The sequence below is a fragment of the Schistocerca gregaria genome, chromosome 7 (genome assembly GCF_023897955.1).
Source record: "Schistocerca gregaria isolate iqSchGreg1 chromosome 7, iqSchGreg1.2, whole genome shotgun sequence".
NCBI classification, from domain to species: domain Eukaryota; kingdom Metazoa; phylum Arthropoda; class Insecta; order Orthoptera; family Acrididae; genus Schistocerca; species Schistocerca gregaria.
Genome location: NC_064926.1, coordinates 500,018,066 through 500,037,461, shown reverse-complemented (window position 1 = coordinate 500,037,461; position 19,396 = coordinate 500,018,066). Strand labels below are relative to the sequence as shown.

At 39.5% G+C, this 19,396-nt stretch overlaps 1 protein-coding gene across 2 annotated transcripts in view; it reads right to left on the bottom strand.

Annotated features, from left to right (window-relative positions):
* The window catches only part of LOC126281374 (uncharacterized), a 91,621-nt gene that overhangs the window by 42,742 nt on the left and 29,483 nt on the right, over nucleotides 1–19,396 (bottom strand). For both annotated transcript variants that reach the window (XM_049980293.1, XM_049980292.1), the window contains exons 5-6: nucleotides 19,156–19,248; nucleotides 11,282–12,305 (exon numbers count right to left, since the gene is read on the bottom strand). In XM_049980293.1, coding sequence (XP_049836250.1) covers nucleotides 11,282–12,305; nucleotides 19,156–19,248 — 1,117 coding nt within the window. The remainder of the gene's footprint in view (nucleotides 1–11,281; nucleotides 12,306–19,155; nucleotides 19,249–19,396) is intronic.

The window sequence follows — 19,396 nt, the reverse complement described above, 5'->3', positions numbered from 1 at the left end:
TTTTGTGCATAGTTAAAAAAGAATTTATATTTTAAATGTCTATATGACAACTGCTATCCAAAAAGCTGAACACTTTGTAAAGAAAAATACTTTTTTGACACCATTGCATGATCATTATGAGTAAATTATTTTGTCTTTTGTTTGTGACTGATAAATTAGGATTTTCTAAAGTTTGAATATTAGGGAGAATAAATAAAAATAATGAAGGTCACGTGTGCACACATTCAAAGCAGAAAAAGAATGGTAAGAAGGAGGAATGACAACAATTGAAGCACTTAATATGCAATGAAAACGACATGATAAAGGAATAGAAATACAACAATTACATTTAAACCAGTTAACTGAATAAAAATAGCTGACAAGTTTCGAATCCAGACGCTATTGCATGTAAGGATCGCACAATAACTGTTGCACTATGGCAACAGTCTGATTAACATTACTATTGTTAAAGCTGTAGAGTATCACACAATTCGCCGAATGTTTTTTTTTTTTTTTTTCTTCATCTAGTACTATTAAATGAGGGCCCACCAGTACAATGGCTTCCAAGTGCAATACCTTGTATCCTAACACATATAACTGTAAAGATGGTTTCAGAAAGCTGATCCCATCGTTGGGGACCTCTCCTTGGTTTCAAGTTCCCCTGCTATCAACTGAAAAATATGGCCAGAAAATTCCATCACACATTTACGATTTTCTCTGTTGTTCCATGTTCAAACTTATTTTGAGTAACAGTTTTTGTTTTGTAGAATACACCTCCTTTCACCACAACATTTAAAATTTGTCCTTGTGTCATTTAGCTACTGCTAATCTTGTTAAAATTTGAATCCCCAATGTAGATCCACAATCCATGCAGTCACACATCCTTCCAAGCAAAACAGCATTCAGAATTACTTGTTGTAAACCTAATCCTGCACAAGCTGACCAACCGAAAAACTGAATGAGTGTAATGCTTTGGAAAATATTTACAGAACGACAACTACTCCTCTCCCAGCTCCTTCTAAAGAGTGTGGAACTCTCCTCCATAATTTCAATTTTTTAACGCTTTTTTAACGCATTTCTAACCCAGACTCTTTTTGCTATCTGTTCCTCACCAAGTGCAACAGCAATCATTGCAAACTGCTTTAAACTAAATTTTGGTATTTTATGACTATCTACTATGAACTACGAAATAGCACTTCTGGTGAGTATTTTATGAACCCAGTGTAATGGCACAATGTTCTTTCCACGTTAACGTGGGGTGTACTGTGAATGTTCAGGGATTTCTCTGACCACTTTCAAGTCAACATTCATGTACGTTTGCACTTATAATAGCATTAAAAGATCTTACATTTTGTCTTAAAAGAAACAAGGCATTAGAGAATACCCCAAGAGCAACAGAATTTCATAAACTGCACTAAAAGAGCATAATTTGGTTTAAAGTGCACTTTTGTATGTCCAAATTCACACTGCAGTATTTGGTATTAAGCTTTCTTAGTGCGGTTTTTACAATGCCAGTTTTCTTAAGTATGTGATCTGTTAATGCTATACATACAAGGAAATGAAAATGCGCACTTGAAAATGAACAAACAGTGGAAACTAGCCAATGAAACACTTTGTTTCGAATAAACTGAGTGCCTCATCAGAAAAGAACAGTTCATTTCTTTAGCAAACCAAGAAAAATAGCTTCGTTGTTCTGAAAAATGATTAATGCTCGATTTGCAAACAGCATGGAAATAAAATTAAATCAGAAAATTGGAACTAATAACATATAATTTTAGTCTTCCATGATTACACAGGTGTATTTTAATTCACTTTAGAGCTCCCAGTCACAAAAATCCGTTTGATTTGACAACAGTACTGTACATTAAATAAATACAGGAACCAGCAAAATCACCATACGTAAACATGGGTCACACGGAAACTATCCTACTACAACTCATGCAGCTATGTATGTGAATGAATCTTGCTGCTTGGGAGTGCCAGAATAATTTCTCCAGACTCTGGCTGCTTCTTGCTGTTTGCTGCTTAAACAACTGACAGCTATATTCTGGATAGTTGTACTAGCAGGGCAACACTGGTTTTAGTAGTGGAAGTTATGTGAGGTGCATGATGAATTAGGAGGTCCAGCAAACAGTATTAATCTGCCAGGAAGTTTCAAGTCAGTGCATTCTCTATTGCAGAGTGGACATTCATTTTTGAAGTAGGGGGTGTAGTTTGGGGAAGCGTTGAGGGAGAGGCAATAGGGCACTGAAAGAGTATTGGTGCAAATTAATGGACATACAGATTAAGTGGGGTGGGGGAGGGAAGGCATGGTGGCAGGGGAGGAGTTGAGTGTGGAACAATGGTCAGCAGAGATTGAGCTATGGGAATTGTAGGACTGAATTATGTTTTTTTTTTATTAACAGTTCTCATTCCTGAAAATTAAAGAAACTAGTATTTGCCAGTGGTGGTTTTAGGGGAGGTGTGATGGATCCAGATGGAATGAGTTGCATAGCTTAGCTTGTTGTGCCCAGTGGCATCCCGAGTGATCGAATCTGCTCATGGCCAAGGTTGGCAACAATTCTGACAACAGCACATGTAGAAGTTGTTGCAGCTTACTTGATGTACAACATGGCTGTTTTCACAGGTTATCTGCCTCTACTGGGTTATGTAATGCATGTGACAGGACTAGACTAGGATTCATCAGGTGTATGCATGGGACACATCTTGCACCTGTGTCTTCCACTGGAATAAAACTCATGTGGCAAAGGGCTGGAGATAGGTAAAACATAATGATACAACAGACATTCTTTCCACGGGAATACAGCGGCCAGCTAACGTATGGTGTAGGTTTGTGGATTTTAAGACAGAAATAGAAGGCAGATGTACAAAAGACAGTTGGGATCAGGAAAGCAACAGATTCGCATGAGAAGTTCAGGAATGGCGCTAAAGATTTGCACGTAGATTGGAGGTTATGATGAGCTTCTGGATTTAGAACACTATGAGAGAGATTGTAGGTAACAAAGAGCCCTCTGCTAGGTAATTACTGCAACTTTTCATTACTATGGTGGAGCCTTTATCTGCAGGCAGGATGGTCCAATCAGGATTGGGTGAAGATTGTGGCTTGATGATCTTCCTTCTTCTGAGAGGTTTATGTTAATGTGAAAGGGCATAGAAAAGGAAGGTGGGGAAAGATTGGAGGTGCCTAGTTATCAGAAAATAGTCACAAATGAAACAATCAAAAATCCAGGATGGATTGCCTGCAGTCTCATCTCGCAAGTGATGAGGAAGGAGGGGAGAGAGGAGTAACAGCTCGTAAAAAAACCTGGGTCCATCTGACTCTGGATGGTAGCACCCCGTGAGGGCCCCTGCCTAGGGCTACAGGTGACACCTGCTCAACAGTCTCAAAGGCAGAAGAGGAATCCTAACTTCCAATGGCAGAGAGAGCGAAAGAACCTAATGGAGAAAACCAAGAAAAATAATCATTTCGGGCTAACAATCAGATCTTACCTTGGAATTTATTTCCTACCACATACAACGTACAATTTCAATTGCAGAATGGAAAGTCCGCTAGAAGAAAGCACTACCCCAGGTGGTAACTCGAAAGAGGAATCCACCATTGCTTTAAGCAGTGCATCAGGACCTAGGGTTCTGGGGAGTCCCAACATCTGCATTAAGGATGAGTCGCACTCTTGGTATCCTTCCAAACTCAAGTTCAAAAGGAAATTATTTGCAGGCACCTTGAATGTAAACTTATTACTAACAATTGGTAAACAAAAAGAACTTGAAATTCTCTTAGATAAGCATGAAATACAAATTTTAGCAGTTCAAGAAACAAGATTTTTGAATGAAAATGTTACAGAAACCAAAAACCACAGAATTTTTAAAGGTAAACCAGCAATAAAAATCATAAAAGGCATGCTAATACATGGTACAGCTTCCTATGTTCATAAAAATTTACTACATAACATTACAGAATTCAAATCCAGTTCAGAAAGGCTATTCTTCTCACAGTTAAATGCAAAAATAAACAGTATACCTTTGTTAATTGTCATACTCCAATCAATGATGACAATAAGAAAAATCCAAGTAAAGTAGAAGCATTCTGGGAACTTCTAGAAGAAGAAATAATATAATATTCCAAAAGCAAATGATGTTATACTAATGGGGGATTTTAATACACAAATAGGGAGGGAAAATCATTTTGAAAAATAGTAGGATATTATCCAGTCCATAAAAGAACAAACAAAAATGACAAGACTAATAAGTCAGTCAGTTGAAGGTAATGTCAACCTTCTTCAAAAAATTACCAAGAAAGGCAAAAACGTAGATCTCTCCGGATGCAATGCTGGGGAATTCCAGTTAGATCACGTGGCTATTTCTAAATGCAATTTTAAAGAAATCATGATTGTAAAAGTAGCAAGAAACAGGGAATTTGATTCTGATCATTATCCCACTAAAATTAAACTGAAACTTCTCCCCAATATAAACCAAAAGAGGCAGAAAGAACTAATTGAATATAATACAGACAGGCTCAACATCGCCAAAGAGGTAATACAAAATTTTCAAGAAGAAATAAAAGTAACTAAATCAGAGAAATGGGAAGAAATATAGAAAAAATCAACAGAGCAGAGAAAAATGTATTTGGAACAACAAAAATGAAGAAGAAAGTCAGGTGGAGTGAAATCTGTGAAGAAGCAGTTACAGAAAGAACAAAACAGTGAAAGAAATGGAAATGTTCTGGGAAGCCTGAAAACCTTGATGAATTTAGAATGCAACGGAAAGAAACAGCAAGAATAATAAAGAGTGTTAAAAGATGTTTTGAGAAACCACAACTTCATGACGTACAAAACAACTTTGTATAAAATAACTTCCAGAATTCCTATCAGATGTTTAAAATTCATCTAAAGGGCTATCAAGCTCCAAGTATTTGCTTCACAGATGAAAATGGTAACTTAGGCCTAAGCAACAACCAGAATCGTGAAATACTAAGAAAGTACTTTGAAAATTTTTTGAACTGTGAAGAATGAAACGGTAAGCTAGAAACTCCAGATCTACATGAAAATACAGAAGCAGATCCACCACCAACAGCTGAAGAAATTAAAAAAGCAATAAGTACCCTGAAAAACAACAAAGCCAGTGGAGAAGACTCTATTACAGCTGAACTTATTAAATGGTCTCAACCAAAATTAATTACTAACATTCAGCTCATGTTTGAAGAAATATGGGAAACTGAAAAAATACCAGAAGACTGGAAAGTGGCTCTCATCAATCCCTTGCACAAGAAAGGTGATAAGCGAAATGTAAATAACTACAGAGGTATATCTTTGTTGCCAGTGGGTTATAAAATATTGTCAACAATACTACTTAACAAGGTAGAAGCAACACTTGATACGCATTCGGGAGAATATCGGAGTGGATTTAGAAAGGGCAGATCTTGCTCAGAACAGATTTTCGACCTAAAGTCCATAATTCATCACAGACTTACAAATTCCAAAGATATAGTTGTAACATTTATACATTTTAAAAAGGCGTTTGACTCAGTTGATAGGGAAACACTAGCTAAAGTGACCAGAGAATTTGGCATCAAATCTAAATTAGTACACCTTATTCGTGAAACACTTACAGACACTAAATCAAAAGTAAAGTTTCGGTGTGAAATATTGAAGGCATTCAACAAAAAAACAGGTGTAAGGCAAGGTGATGGTCTGTCTCCACTCCTCTTTAACTTCTTACTAGAGAAAATAGTATGAGAATGGAAACAAAAACTAAAAGAACAGAAGCTATCACCAATCAGACTGGGAACTAAAAACAAAGGTACTGAAATTCACTGCTTAGCATTTGCGGATGACTTTGTCATTCTTTCTGAAAACCTAACAAATGCTGGAATACAAATCTCTTAGAAGAAATAGCCAACAAAGCAGGTTTAAGAATATCTGTGGAAAAAACAAAATTTATGAAAAATACAAAAAATGCTCCGGAATCCCTAGCAACAGATATTGGTCAGACAAGGGGGTAAATAAATTTAAATATTTGGGACAAATTATCCAAGAAAACAGCTTAGAAAAATTCACAGTAGAAGAAAGATTACATAAAATGAAGAGAGTTCACGGAATAACTAGGAATGTCTAAAACAAAAGGTATCAGTCTAAAAATTTGAAGATACAGCACTACCATACAGTAGTAAAACCAGAATGTCTTTATGCAAGTGAATGTTTAGTACTGAACTACAAATCACACAGAGGTATGGAAATTAAGAAGCAGTAAAGAGGTTTATTGCAACACAGAAAACATAAATGAAACACTACGAAAGAGGTGACTGCTATTTTTTGGGCACTTACACAGAATGAACAACAACAGGTTAACCAAACAGATTTTTAAATATCTTTAGGACAAGCAGGCAGCAATATCCTGGATTCAAGAAGTTAGGAAGCTTTGCAAAGGAATAACGTAAGTGAAAAAGATGCAACAGAAAGAGAAATTTTCAAGAGTAAAGTGTTAAAAATGAAAGGATTCCAAGGCAGGAGGGAGAAGAAGACAGTGTCAAAATGGTCTGAGGTGAGAAAACAAATACTTAGTGAAAAGATGCAAGAATACTGGAAGAAAAAGAAAGACGAAGAAGAAGAAGAAGAAGAAGAAGAAGAAGAAAAGGAAAGTTGCTACTCACCATATAGCGGAGATGCTGAGTCGGAGATAGGCACAACAAAAAAAGACTCTTATAATTAAAGCTTTTGGCCATTAAGGCCTTTGTCAACAACAGATGGCGACGACACCGACACACACATGCAGACACAACTCGCACATACAACTGCAGTCTCAGGCAACTGAAACCACACTGTGAGCAGCAGCACCAGTGCATGATGGGAGTGGCAACTGGGTGGGGGTAAGGAGGAGGCTGGGGTAAGGAGGGGGAGGGACAATATGATGGGGGTGGCAGACATTGAAGTGCCGCAGGGGAAAGGTACGGAGGAAGGGGGGGGGGGGGGGACTAGCGGAAAAGGTGAGAAATAAAAAGACTGGGTGTGATGGTAGAATGACAGCTGTGTAGTGCTGGAATTGGAAAGTGGAGAGGCTGGATGGGTGAGAACAATAATGAAGGTTGAGGCCATGAGGGTTACGGGAACATAGGATATATTGCAGGGAATTCAAAAAAGCTGGTGTTGGTGAGAAGGATCCATTAGCATAGGCTGTGAAGCAGTCATTGAAATGAAGGATACCATGTCCTTGTTGTTTGTCAAGCCTATATAGAACACAGCATGTAGATTACATGACTGGTTTCACAGGTAGCCCTGCCTTCAATGGGATAGGAGATGTTAGTGACTGGACTGGAGTAGGTGATGGTGGGAGGATGTATGGGACAGGTCTTGCATTTAGGTCTATTACAGGGGTATGGTCCATGAGGTAAGGTATTGGAAGCAGATGACTAGATGTTTACCTCCATCTCAAAGATGGCTACATCAATATTTCTGTCCATATAAAACCTACTAATATCTCCACTTCCACAGCTGCCACCCACTCCATACCAAGAAGTCCCTTCCATACAGCCCAGCCACCCGTGGTTGTCACATCTGCAGTGATGAGCAGTCCCTCTCAAAATATGCCGAGGGTCTCACTGAAGCCTTGACTGACCGTAATTATCCTCGCAACCTTGTACAAAAACAAATTCCTATGCCTCATCCTTCCAGTCTCCTACCACCTCCCAAAGTCCCACCGTCCGGGCACAAAGGAGCATTCCCCTCGTTACTCAGTACCACCCAGAACTGGAGCAACTGAATTACTTTCTCTGCCAGCTCTCCATGCTACTCTATCCTGTGCAAGCTTCTTCATCTGCCAGTACTTACTGCAACCAACATCCTTCTGAATCTACTTAGTGTATTCATCTCTTGGTCTCCCTCTATGATTTTTATCCTCCACGCTGCCATCTAATGCTAAATTTGTGATGCCTCAGAACATGTCCTACCAACCGATCCCTTCTTCTTGTCAAGTTATGTCACAAACTCCTCTTCTCCCCAATTCTATTCAATATCTCATCAGTTATGTGATCTACCCATCTAATCTTCAGCATTCTTCTGTAGCACCACAATTTGAAAGCTTCTATTCTCTTCTTGTCTAAACTATTTATCGTCCACGTTTCACTTCCATACATGGCTACACTCCATACAAATACTTTAAGAAATGACTTCCTGACATTTAAATCTATACTCGATGTTAAATTTTTCTTCTTCAGAAATGCTTTCCTTGCCATTGCCAGTCAACATTTTATATCCTCTCTACTTCGATCATCATCAGTTATTTTGCTCCCCAAATAGCAAAACTCCTTTACTACTTGAAGTGTCTCATTTCCTAATTTAATTCCCTCAGCATCACCTGACTTAATTTGACTACATTCCATTATCCTCGTTTTGCTTTTGTTGATGTTCATCTTGTATCCTCCTTTCAAGACACTGTCCATTCCGTTCAACTGCTCTTCCAAGTCCTTTGCTGTCTCTGACAGAATTACAATGTCCCTATAATAGACCTAAATACAAGACCTGTCCCATACATCCTCCCGTCACCACTCCAGTCTGGTCACTAACATCACTACCCCATCAGTCAGGGCTACCAGTGGAACCAATCATATCATCTACAAGTTAACCCATTACTGGCCAAAACTCTATTGGATAATTTTTTGCAAACTTTTATACATAAATACTCTACATCGAGTGATTAATTGAATAAAAAGTTGTTTCGAAAATTTCCAGTTTATTAGAACAAAAACTATAGACGGTCCTATTTTTGGGACATTGGCCAAATGCGCTATCCAAATTCACAACCTTATTCTCCATGCATAATATTGTATGAAACAACACAAACAATAAATAATGTTTTAATATTATTGAATGTCTATTCATATAATTGAGGGAAACATTCCACATGGGGAAAAATATATCTAAAAACAAAGATGATGTGACTTACGAAACTAAAGCACTGGCAGGTCGACAGACACCCAAACAAACACAAACATACACATAAAATTCAAGCTTTCACAACCACCGGTTGTATGACAATGTCTGCTTGTGTCTGTATGTGCGGATGCATATGGGAGTGTGTGCGAGTGTATACCTGTACTTTTTCCCCCCCTAAGGTAAGTCTTTCCGCTCCCGGGATTGGAATGACTCCTTACCCTCTATCTTAAAACCCACATCCTTTCGTCTTTCCCTCTCCTTCCCTCTTTCTTGATGAAGCAACCGTTGGTTCTGAAAGCTTGAATTTTATGTGTATGTTTGTTTGTTTGTGTGTCTATCGACCTGCCAGCGTTTTCATTTGGTAAGTCACATCATCTTTTTTTTAGAATGTCTATTCTATATGAAATAAAGCAAAACACTTGTCGTGTGCACCAACATTGCACCTATTACAAATTTTTGTTGTTTTTTTTCTTGCAGTAAGCACATCTCTTCTGTGTTTTACTTGGTACAATGAAATGATTTCCACGATCTAGTTGTACATCTGTGCTCACCCGTCCTCCCATCAATTTGCTTCCTTGTGGTCCTCTGCATTTTGGTACTGATCCTGTTTTCTTTGATAGGTAAAAGATCACTATTCTCCATCGGACATCCAAAAGTGAGAGCTTCTCATTAGAGTTAGCAATTTGGTATGCCCACCATGTGTTTACTACACAGATATCTATCATCTCTGTGAATAATGGCCACCACCGTTTCTTTGACCTTATCCTCATCCTATAAAGTGAGGTCTGCTTGTCCAGTAGCTCTATGCTGCCCATATGGGCACATCAACAATAAATGATAGTGTAACATGCCATTGTCCCATTATTGGGACGCATAAAATATATCGATATTGCACTTACTTGAAAAAATCTGAAGTATACGTAATCTTACACGCCCAGATAACTAAATCACAGCTCATTATCGTCCAGGAACTACCAGCAGACATACAGTGCTGCCAAGTGCGAGAACAAAAGATCGGTAAGTTTATAATTTTCCTGACATGAGGTACCTAGAAAAAAGTTATTTATTTTGCATTCACAGGCATTATAGCAGTTAGCTGAACTTACAGGTGCAACAATAAAGGCTACAAGCTCCATTGCTTACGTAGAATTAAGTAAAATCTACACGTCCCAAAAAAGGGACAATGGCCAGTAATGGGTTAAGCTGCAACCACTGTGCTGCATTCTATGTAGGCTTGCCCATCAACAAGCTGTCTGTCCACGTGAACGGACACCGACAAACTATGATAAAGAAACAAGTGGACCACCCTATTGCTGAACACAGTAGCAAACATGGTATCCTTCATTTTAATGACTGCTTCACAGCCTGTGCCATATAGATCCTTCCCACCAACACCAGCTTTTCTGAAATGTGCAGGTGGGAACTCTCCCTGCAATACATTCTATGTTCCCGTAACCCTCATGGCCTCAACCTTCATTAGTCATTGTCCTCACCAATCCAGTCTCTTCCCCATTCCCATTCCAGCACTACACAGCCATCATTCCACCATCACACCCAGTCTATGTACTTCTCTCCTTCTCCACTACTTCCCTCCCTCCCCACCTCTCTTCTGCCCTTCGTCTAAGCTGCAGCACTTCGCTGTCCGCCACCTCCATCATACTACCCCTACCCCTCCCCGGCTGAGCCTCCTCCTTACCCCCACCCAGTCGCCACTTCCATCATGCACTGGTGCTGGTGCTCGCAGTGCAGTTTCAGTTGCCTGAGACTCCAGGTTTTGTGTGAGTGTGTGTGTGTGTGTGTGTGTGGTTGACTAAGGCCGTAATGGCCAGAAGCTTTAATTGTAAGAGTATTTTTGTTGTGGCTATCTCCAACTCAGGACCGCAGCTACATGGTGAAAAAGTAAGTCACAGATAGGTAGGTGGCAAAGGGGGAGATTTGAGGTTAAGAGGTGGTATGAACTGAGAGAAGCACGATTAACTTTTGGTAGTAAAAGTATGTTAATGAAGTAGTTGTTCTGTAAGGGAGAGAAGTTATTTGGCCATTTCAGCAAGAATGAATTTGGGTGTAAATGATGTAATTGAGAAATACCCTCAACAATGCATGCAAGAATGAATTTGGATGTAAATGATGTAATTAAGAAATACCCTCAACAAAGCATATCACTGAAGTAAAAGTTTGAGATTATTCAGTGAATCACCAACTCTGCAGAAATACATAAGACCCAATATAAATGGTTGCGTAAATATTTTACAACAAGAAACTTTGAGTACAGAAATACTTTAAACCTAACACACTTGTTTCAGAATGATTCACTAATTAACATATTTCTATTATGAATTTACAGTCTTAGTTGTTTTTATGCAAAAAAACATACTTACTTTTGACTTTACTCCTTTTCCATCTACAACATTCTTACATGATGAAGTGCCATCTTGCCCCCTGCGCAGGATTTTAAGCTTGATATTCTTCTTGTTATTCACAAGATGAGGATACTTTTTGAGAACTTCTGTAATAATTTTTGCATGATTTGCCAAATTTTCTTCTGGTGGTTCCTGATTGGAAGCAACTGAATCTGCCTCACGGGTAGGAGGTGAAGTAGTAACATTTGTATCTACTTTTGCTTCATTTTCTTTGCCCTCCGAAGACTCAGTATTGTCACCCAGAGAAAAACGAACACGTTTTGGGACAGAAGCTATTACTTGAGAGTTTGCATTACTGGGTGCAGCACCATCATGTGATGCCTGAGTTTTAAGAATAGATTTGGCTGGCTGTGGTGGTGGGACAGGAGCCGGAGGTTTTGTGATGCTCTCAGGATTCTGCTGCTGGTCAACATTCTCTTCACTATTCCCACTTTCTGTTGCATTTGCATGGCCATCATCCCTACTCCCTTCCCCTTCAACTTCAGCTTCAGCATCAGCGTCAGCGTCAGCATCATCATCATCATCGTCATAATCTGCCACCGCCATGTCGTCATCTACATCTTCACTACCATCTTCTATTTCAACGAGATCCTTTCGTAGTTGATGTTCTTGTACATACTCCTTCACTGCCTGCAAATCTACCATTTTGGGTTGCTTTTCTGGTGAAGCGCCAGCGCTATCACCGTACGATGGTCTCTTTATAGCAACTGCTGTCCTTCGCACCTCTTCAAAACTAGCTATTTGTTGCACTTCTTTTTTCACATTGTTCAAAGAACCAACTGGTGTACTCGTCAAGGAGTGAGAAGAGGACTGAGACACTGGTGTTTTCGGCGTATCTGCAGGCCTCACAAGGGGTTTTGTTTCATACGTGATGTCATCAAAACTAGGATGGTAAGTCTGCGGTTTCAAATCCACATCCGGCCAATCAAAGCGCATGGGACCCGAGACATCTTCGTGACGGGCATTTGCTCCACTCTTTGCACTAAAAACAAAATAAAGTGAATTAAATCGTTAATCTCATTAAGACAGGTGATATGTTCACATTTATTAAACATAAATACATCTGTTATGTGGAAGTTATTGAAAAGTGTCCACTGTATGCAAACAACAGAAGTATCTGACTGAAAATATTTAATAATTAAAACCATTAATTACAAAAATCAAAACTGGAAAATCCACGAAGCAAAATCAATGATCAGTTATGCAAAGATTTCTTACCAATAGTACTTCGCCACAGTACACACAATGCATGCAAATTCGGCAAATAAATGTTTCAAAAAACAATACTTGCTCCTTTACTTATAAATGTATATAACTCTTTTAAACAATACAGAAGTTTTAACAATGCTAATATGCTGTCTAATATTAATGAAGTTGTACACTAACATATTCCTCAGTGCGCCTATGGAATGTATAATAAAAATCTAAAATAAATAGCTGATAACAATGAACATTATCAGTAGCTGATACGGCAGTCACGAGTGCTATACTGGAACTCAGCACTCGTGGCTGCCGCATTGCAGTCACGAAGTGGCGCTGAGGCAGTGCCAGGTTAAGTTTTACATTCTGACGATAATTTATGGACTTGCAGTTTTAGCTTGACGATGTCCACTATGGTCAAAAGATAGATACTGTTATTCTGAAGAAGGTTCAATTATCCCGACTGAAACCTAGGTAAATTTCTAGGTACATTGTGGAACTGAGGATGTTCATTATTAAAATTAATATTTACACAGTTGCTGACAGGGCCACAAAATGTTGAAGATATTTAATTATTAAAATGATCATAAACATTTAGCTGTGGAAAACTGAACCCCACCTTTGCAGCCCACTCCTCTAATTCCTGCGCTTATGTTGCAGCTGGTGAGTCCCTTTTGTAACACTAAGGAGAAACAGAAAAAGCAAAATAGTCCACAAATAAGGTGCACTTTACAGGACTCGTTACCATAGACGTGACAGTGTGTATGGCTATGGCAAAGAGGGTAACACTGCCCCGAGGGGCGCCAATCTCCTGCTCAAAATGCTCTGACAGTGCATTACCAATATGGGAACAAAAACCCAATTAGACAAGAAAGGTCGTATGAAGATGGGGAGGTGGCCACGACAGCCCCCACTGACGAACTTACTCTAGAATACTGTGTCTCCAAGTAGTGTTAAAGAAAATACTGAAACAGTGATGTTTATGCAGAAAAGCCTGCTGAATAGCCACCTCTAGCAGGGTCAGGTCGTCGACAGTGGACCGAAATATGCAGAGTCCATACTGAGAGTGGCTAAGGAGTTGCCTGGTCTCTACCAACCAGACCAGATGACAGTTAACCATTTGCTCCAGTGTCTTTCCAATGCAACCCATTAAGGCAATACTCCGGAAACTATTGGGACATGTGCGGTCCCTGCCTGATTTGAGGAGAGAGATCAAAACTTCCTTTCTCCAAGAGTCGGGAAAGTGATCTGTCTGCCATATTACACTAAAACATTTTAGGAGGATTGCCTTTGATGCCGTAGGCAGATGTCAAAGGATGCAGTACAAGGTTTGGTCATGACCAGGTACAGTATCATGAGTCTCGGGGAGTGTAGATGTCAGCTCCCACAAAGAGGTGTAGTTGTAGGTATCAGAAGTGTTGGAGCTGAAGTCTAACTTGCCTCCCTCCACAATCACACCATACCAGCAAAACGCCAGATCCTGGCTGGCATTGGTAGTCGTGTTTGTGATGCTCTGCCATCATCTGAGCGATGTTCCCAGGCATTGTTGTTGCCGCTGCTATTGGTAAATGACAGAGTTTACTGGAAATCATCCTGATGGCTTCATGACCTTTTCTTGCTCTCCTTAGCTACACATCGAGCCCCGGCTCTCACGATCTAAGAGGCTGTGAGGTTTTCTGTTGTTGGACAGTATTTTAACCATTGAAGTGCCGCACGCCTGTCCTGGATTGTTGAGCACCAGTCATCAGTTCACTGAGGTACAGGTTGCCTCCTAAGACGACCTGAGGACTTTGGGACGCGCAAGTCAACGGCATGATGAATCATTTGTGTAATGTGGACCACTCATTCCTGGACACAGTCGTGGTATTCAGACACAGTCAGCTGGCTGACCAGTGTCCTGTTAGCCCTGTTGACCATCCATTTTGGTGACTTCTGTTCAGGTAATGCTCCATCCAGTAGAGGAATCCACAGTAGGAAGCGGTCATTGCAATGAACATCATCAGCTGCTTCCAACTCAGAAGAGTGTGCAACAGCGGGAGAGCAGAAAGAGAAGTCGATGGCTGAGAATGAACCGGAAACAGCAGAGATACGAGTTGGGATTTGTATATTGAAGATGCTGAGCTCTTGTGACGTAATGAGGTTCTCCAAGACTCGGCACCTAGGCCAAGCATAGCTACTGTAGTATTTTCATCGGAGACATTTTTCAGCCATAAATTTCTTTAGATGTTGTAAGTTGAAGAAGCCATATCTCATGAATAGGACATATGCTCCACCAAGTGGGGCTTTGTTTTTCCTAACTTTCCCAATAACAAAGCACCAATTAGGGCAATGCACTGTCCTGAAAAATTTTTTTCTTTTCCACATTTTGGTTCCTCAAAATGTAGTTGTGCTTTTCTGAGCAGATGAGAACAACTTCATCTTGTTTGGTTTAGACCTCTCGGTGTCCACCCATTCCTTAGACTACTGTTTTTTTTCTCAAGTTAAATATGGACCTATATCCCACCTGCAGCAGCAAATTACCACACAGTCAGTTTCATTGCTTTCAAAGTGGTACGAACATTTCTGATATGTTGATTTCTGGCACTGTTTCAGGCCAATTCATAAATGCATCATCCAACCAGCGGAAAGCATTTTCCTGCTTACTTCTCTCTTTACAATGTATCACACAGTTCCTTCTGCTATTTCTGTTGACACAGTTATAAGAAACAACTGTTATTGCTGATTGCCTAGTAGCGAACCTGACACTAACTATAGATTTTCATCTGAGGTGGCAGTGTTCAGATGTCTTTCACATGGATAATCTTCAAGAAGAGTTAGTCCTGCAGTGAGTTTTCACTCAACAGCAGAGTATGAACTAATTTGTAATGTCTTAGTAGATTAAAACTGTATACCAGATCAAGTCTCAAAACAGGGACCATAGCCTTCTGCAGGCAAGTGCCCAAATGACTGAGCTATCCACCCCAACTAACGTAGTATCCTCACAGCTTTTCCTACATCAACAAGTCTGTCTACCCTTCTAAATTTCACACAGATTTTCTTGCTTATATTGTAGGATTAGCACTCCTGGAAGCTGGAAGAAAGGATACTCCAGAGAAATGGCTTTGCCACAGCCTGGGGGATTGTTTCCAGAATGAACATTCTCCATGCAGTGAGTGTGCATTGACTTGAAACTTCCTGGCACATTAAAACTAGGCTAGGCCATGGCAATGAAAATTCCCCAAAATATCCTTTCTTCTAGGAGTGTTAAGTTCCTAAAGGTATGCAGAAGAACTTCTGTGAAGTCTGGAAGGCGGGCGAGGTGTCATTCGTGGGTGTAAAGCAGATCCTCACTTGTGCTTGAACAGGTCAGTGGAGCACTTGCTTGCAAAATGCAACTCTCCGAGGTTCCAGTGCCTTTCTGGCATACAGTTTTAATCCAGCCAGAAGTTTCAAATGTAAGTCCATTTCTCAGATCTAAAAAATGAAGGACGCTCGATACAACTCATTTACCGATTTCCGTCAGCAATAACACATCCAAACCAAGAATTTAACTATGGTAATTTATTGTACATTTTGAATGATAAACTTGAAATTACTGTAAATATCAGCAGCAACAAAATGAGTCTGCAACACAATCTGATTTGGCTTATGACTCTGTGCAACAGTAACAATGTAACAAACAAAATTTTGTCAATACCATCAGAATTTTTGTTCCACCTTCAGAAATTTGCCCTTGACATTGTGAAACACAAACTTACAAAATCTCACATGTACACCACAAAATAAATATGGAAAGCAGAAATGAAATTTCTGTTCGCAGAAACTGACAACTTTTCTGTGTACAAAAAAGATTTAAAGATTTATTGCCATGGCCTAGCCAAGTTTTAATATGCCAGGAAGTTTCAAGTCAATACACACTCCACTGCATGGAGATTGTTCACTCTGGAAACAAAGATTTAAAGAGAAAAGGATAAAAACTGCAATTCCTAAGGAGTCAGCACTTCGATATGACAGTGGCTATAGTCAACAAACCTGAAACACAACTCATTGTTATTGAGACTGACTTTATTGCAATAAATAAAGATATGATCACGATACAAAAATCAAACAGGAACACACTGAACAGAGGACTAGAGACTAGACTGTGCTACTAATAACAAAAATTATGACAGAGGATCAACAATGACAATGAAGACCCTGAATATTAATGGGGATTGGAAAACACCAGAAAGCAGTCTGTGAAAGTTGGACAAAAATGAGTGTTTGCGTCACTGCCCGGGAGGCTCCTTACGGGGCAGGTCCTGCCGCCTTGGTGAGGTCTTATTACATTCGACACCACATTGGGCGACCTGCACACCGGATGGGGATGAAATGATCATGAAGATAACACAACACCCAGTCCCTGGGCAGAGAAAATCCCCAACCCAGCCGGGAATCGAACCAGGGCCTATAGGATGGCAATCCGTCATGTATGAAGATAAGGTGCAGTACAATGAGACACTAGTGATAAATACTAAGGAAAACAATGGAACCTAAAAGAGATGGTGAGGGACAGATGTGAAAGGCTAGGAAATAACTATGCCGGAGCAAGAGAATATTATTAGGAGATATCAAATTTAAAAGTGTAAGATTTGCAAGACATATGGTCGAGATGAATATGAATAGAATGACCTAAACAGTTTGGGAAACAACTGGTAGGATAAGAGGAAAGACAATGACCAACTGGGTTGTTGAAATCAAGGTGGAATGGTCTGACTTGAGTATCACAAGAAAGGATACAAGCTCACCAGTGGTGCAGACAAGACAAGAGGACAATGGAGATGTCTGAAAAAGAACGGGAGACAAAAATTAAAAAGTTTGGGGAGAAGAAGAAAAAAATGCAATCCAAGAAAGAGCTACCTGTGGTCCTACAGAAGCCACCAATGGAAGAGATGGAAGAAGTAGTATACAAATGATTAGTTAGTTACTTTCCTTTCCTCTCCCCCCCCCCCCCCCCCCCCCCCTAAATTTTGGACTGCTGTTATGAACAATACACACTTTACATTTTCACACAGCAGATACATGCTTCAGTTTCCGATAACAAAATTCTTTATCATCCATTAATTTACCAAATGTTTCTGAACCATATAGCAAAGCCAAAACTGTCCCTTTACAAGTTCTTGTATTTGCACAGCTATCTTCAATTCAAATCTTGGCTTGACCACAGCAGTATTTACTAGGCATGGTTTTACTGAAAAAGATAAACCATTGGCTTGTCTTTCTCCGACTTCAGCACTGAATTACCCAACCAGTTACAGGAGTGGGCAGGGTCTTACTGAAAAAGGTAGCCCTTTGCGTACCTTCCTCTGACTTCAGAACCAAATTACCCCTCCAGTCACAGGAGTGCCATCAGTTCAATGATTTTTCACATTACTAAATTATTGTCAGAGATGAAAGAATCAACAAACAACAGAAAATATCTGAAAACTGACAGATTTGTAGTATGGCGCTCTCCCCTTAATCACTGAGCCTCTTATGCATTCTCAATTATTTGTAAATCCATCACCTGTTGTGGTACAACATTTTAACAATAAAGACAGTAATGCCTTCTCTCTCAACACTGATAATTAATAGAATTTTTCTACTAGTGTGACCAAAGGTTGTTTCTTTGAGTTCTACAAACAAATTAATTGTTCCATAAGTTCTCTGGCACAAAGCTGAGATGTCATCTTCTGACAACACTTAAATCGTTGGAGAGCAGCCACTTAGAAGAATATTGAGCCTAGGAAACAAGCTATGTAAGCTGTCAAGCAAGGCATTACTGACTCATCTTTAATGGATGTATCTTCAAGGGTAATATACACTAAAAAGAACCAAGCTTCAAGATTTGTTTTCACATTTACTTTAGTTCTTTGATAAGTCACAAATTTTACAATAAAGGTGACAGAAAGTATAATTATCCTCCCAAGGAAAAAATGTATGAGGTGAGTTATTGAGGAATTTCCTCCTCCTGAGCTTCCACAATTCCTTACTCAATAAATGTGACACATTTGTGGCAGAATTACAGCAAACTGCAAAGCTTTACGAGTACACGCACAAAATTACGTCAATGTGGTCATATTGGCTCAGCCATTAGCAACAGCAGTTGTTACGTTTCCTCGAGCTTCTTTCGAAATAATCCTAGAAATTGACAACAGAAGGCCACACTAATTGAGGGACAGATAGTGAGACATCTGTACATTATTCTCATCCAAAATTAGTCCAGTTTTTGAGAGAGAGGCGGCTCGCAGATTGAGAAAATCACAGCCCAGCCAATACTTGGGTGCGGTCTTTTTAACACAAAGCTATGCTCAAGCTTGGTCTATGAAGTGTTACCTGAAGACAAACAAGTTAAAATACTGGAAAAAATATGGATTCCAAGCAGCACATCCAGAAAAATAGAATTATTGTATTAACTCACCACTTGTTTTAGCCTGGAAGATTTAGCAATCGCCCTGAAGTCCATAAAAATGCAGTTTTAAAAATCTGTTCATTCATTACACCTTACTACATAATATTCCATTAACAGGCATGTGCTATCTTGGAGAAACTAAATAGAAACCACTCTCTTCATAACATATTCAAATTTCAATTTGAACTATTTAGGCAAAGATTATATTAATTATTTTACTTACAGTAGAAGGGGTGATGAGAAAATGACAGGAGTTGAGTCTTCAATGTGTGGAGTTATAACTGGCAGAGTACTCCTCCTCTTCCAAATGGGAAGTCTGAAAATATACATTCAAATCAAACTGTGAGTTACAATGAAAAAAGTGTACAGGCTGAACTTAAGTATGTATGAATTATTGCCAGAAAAATCGTAGTACACAGGTATCTCACACAGTGTGAATAAGAGACTTGTTCTGACAATATTAA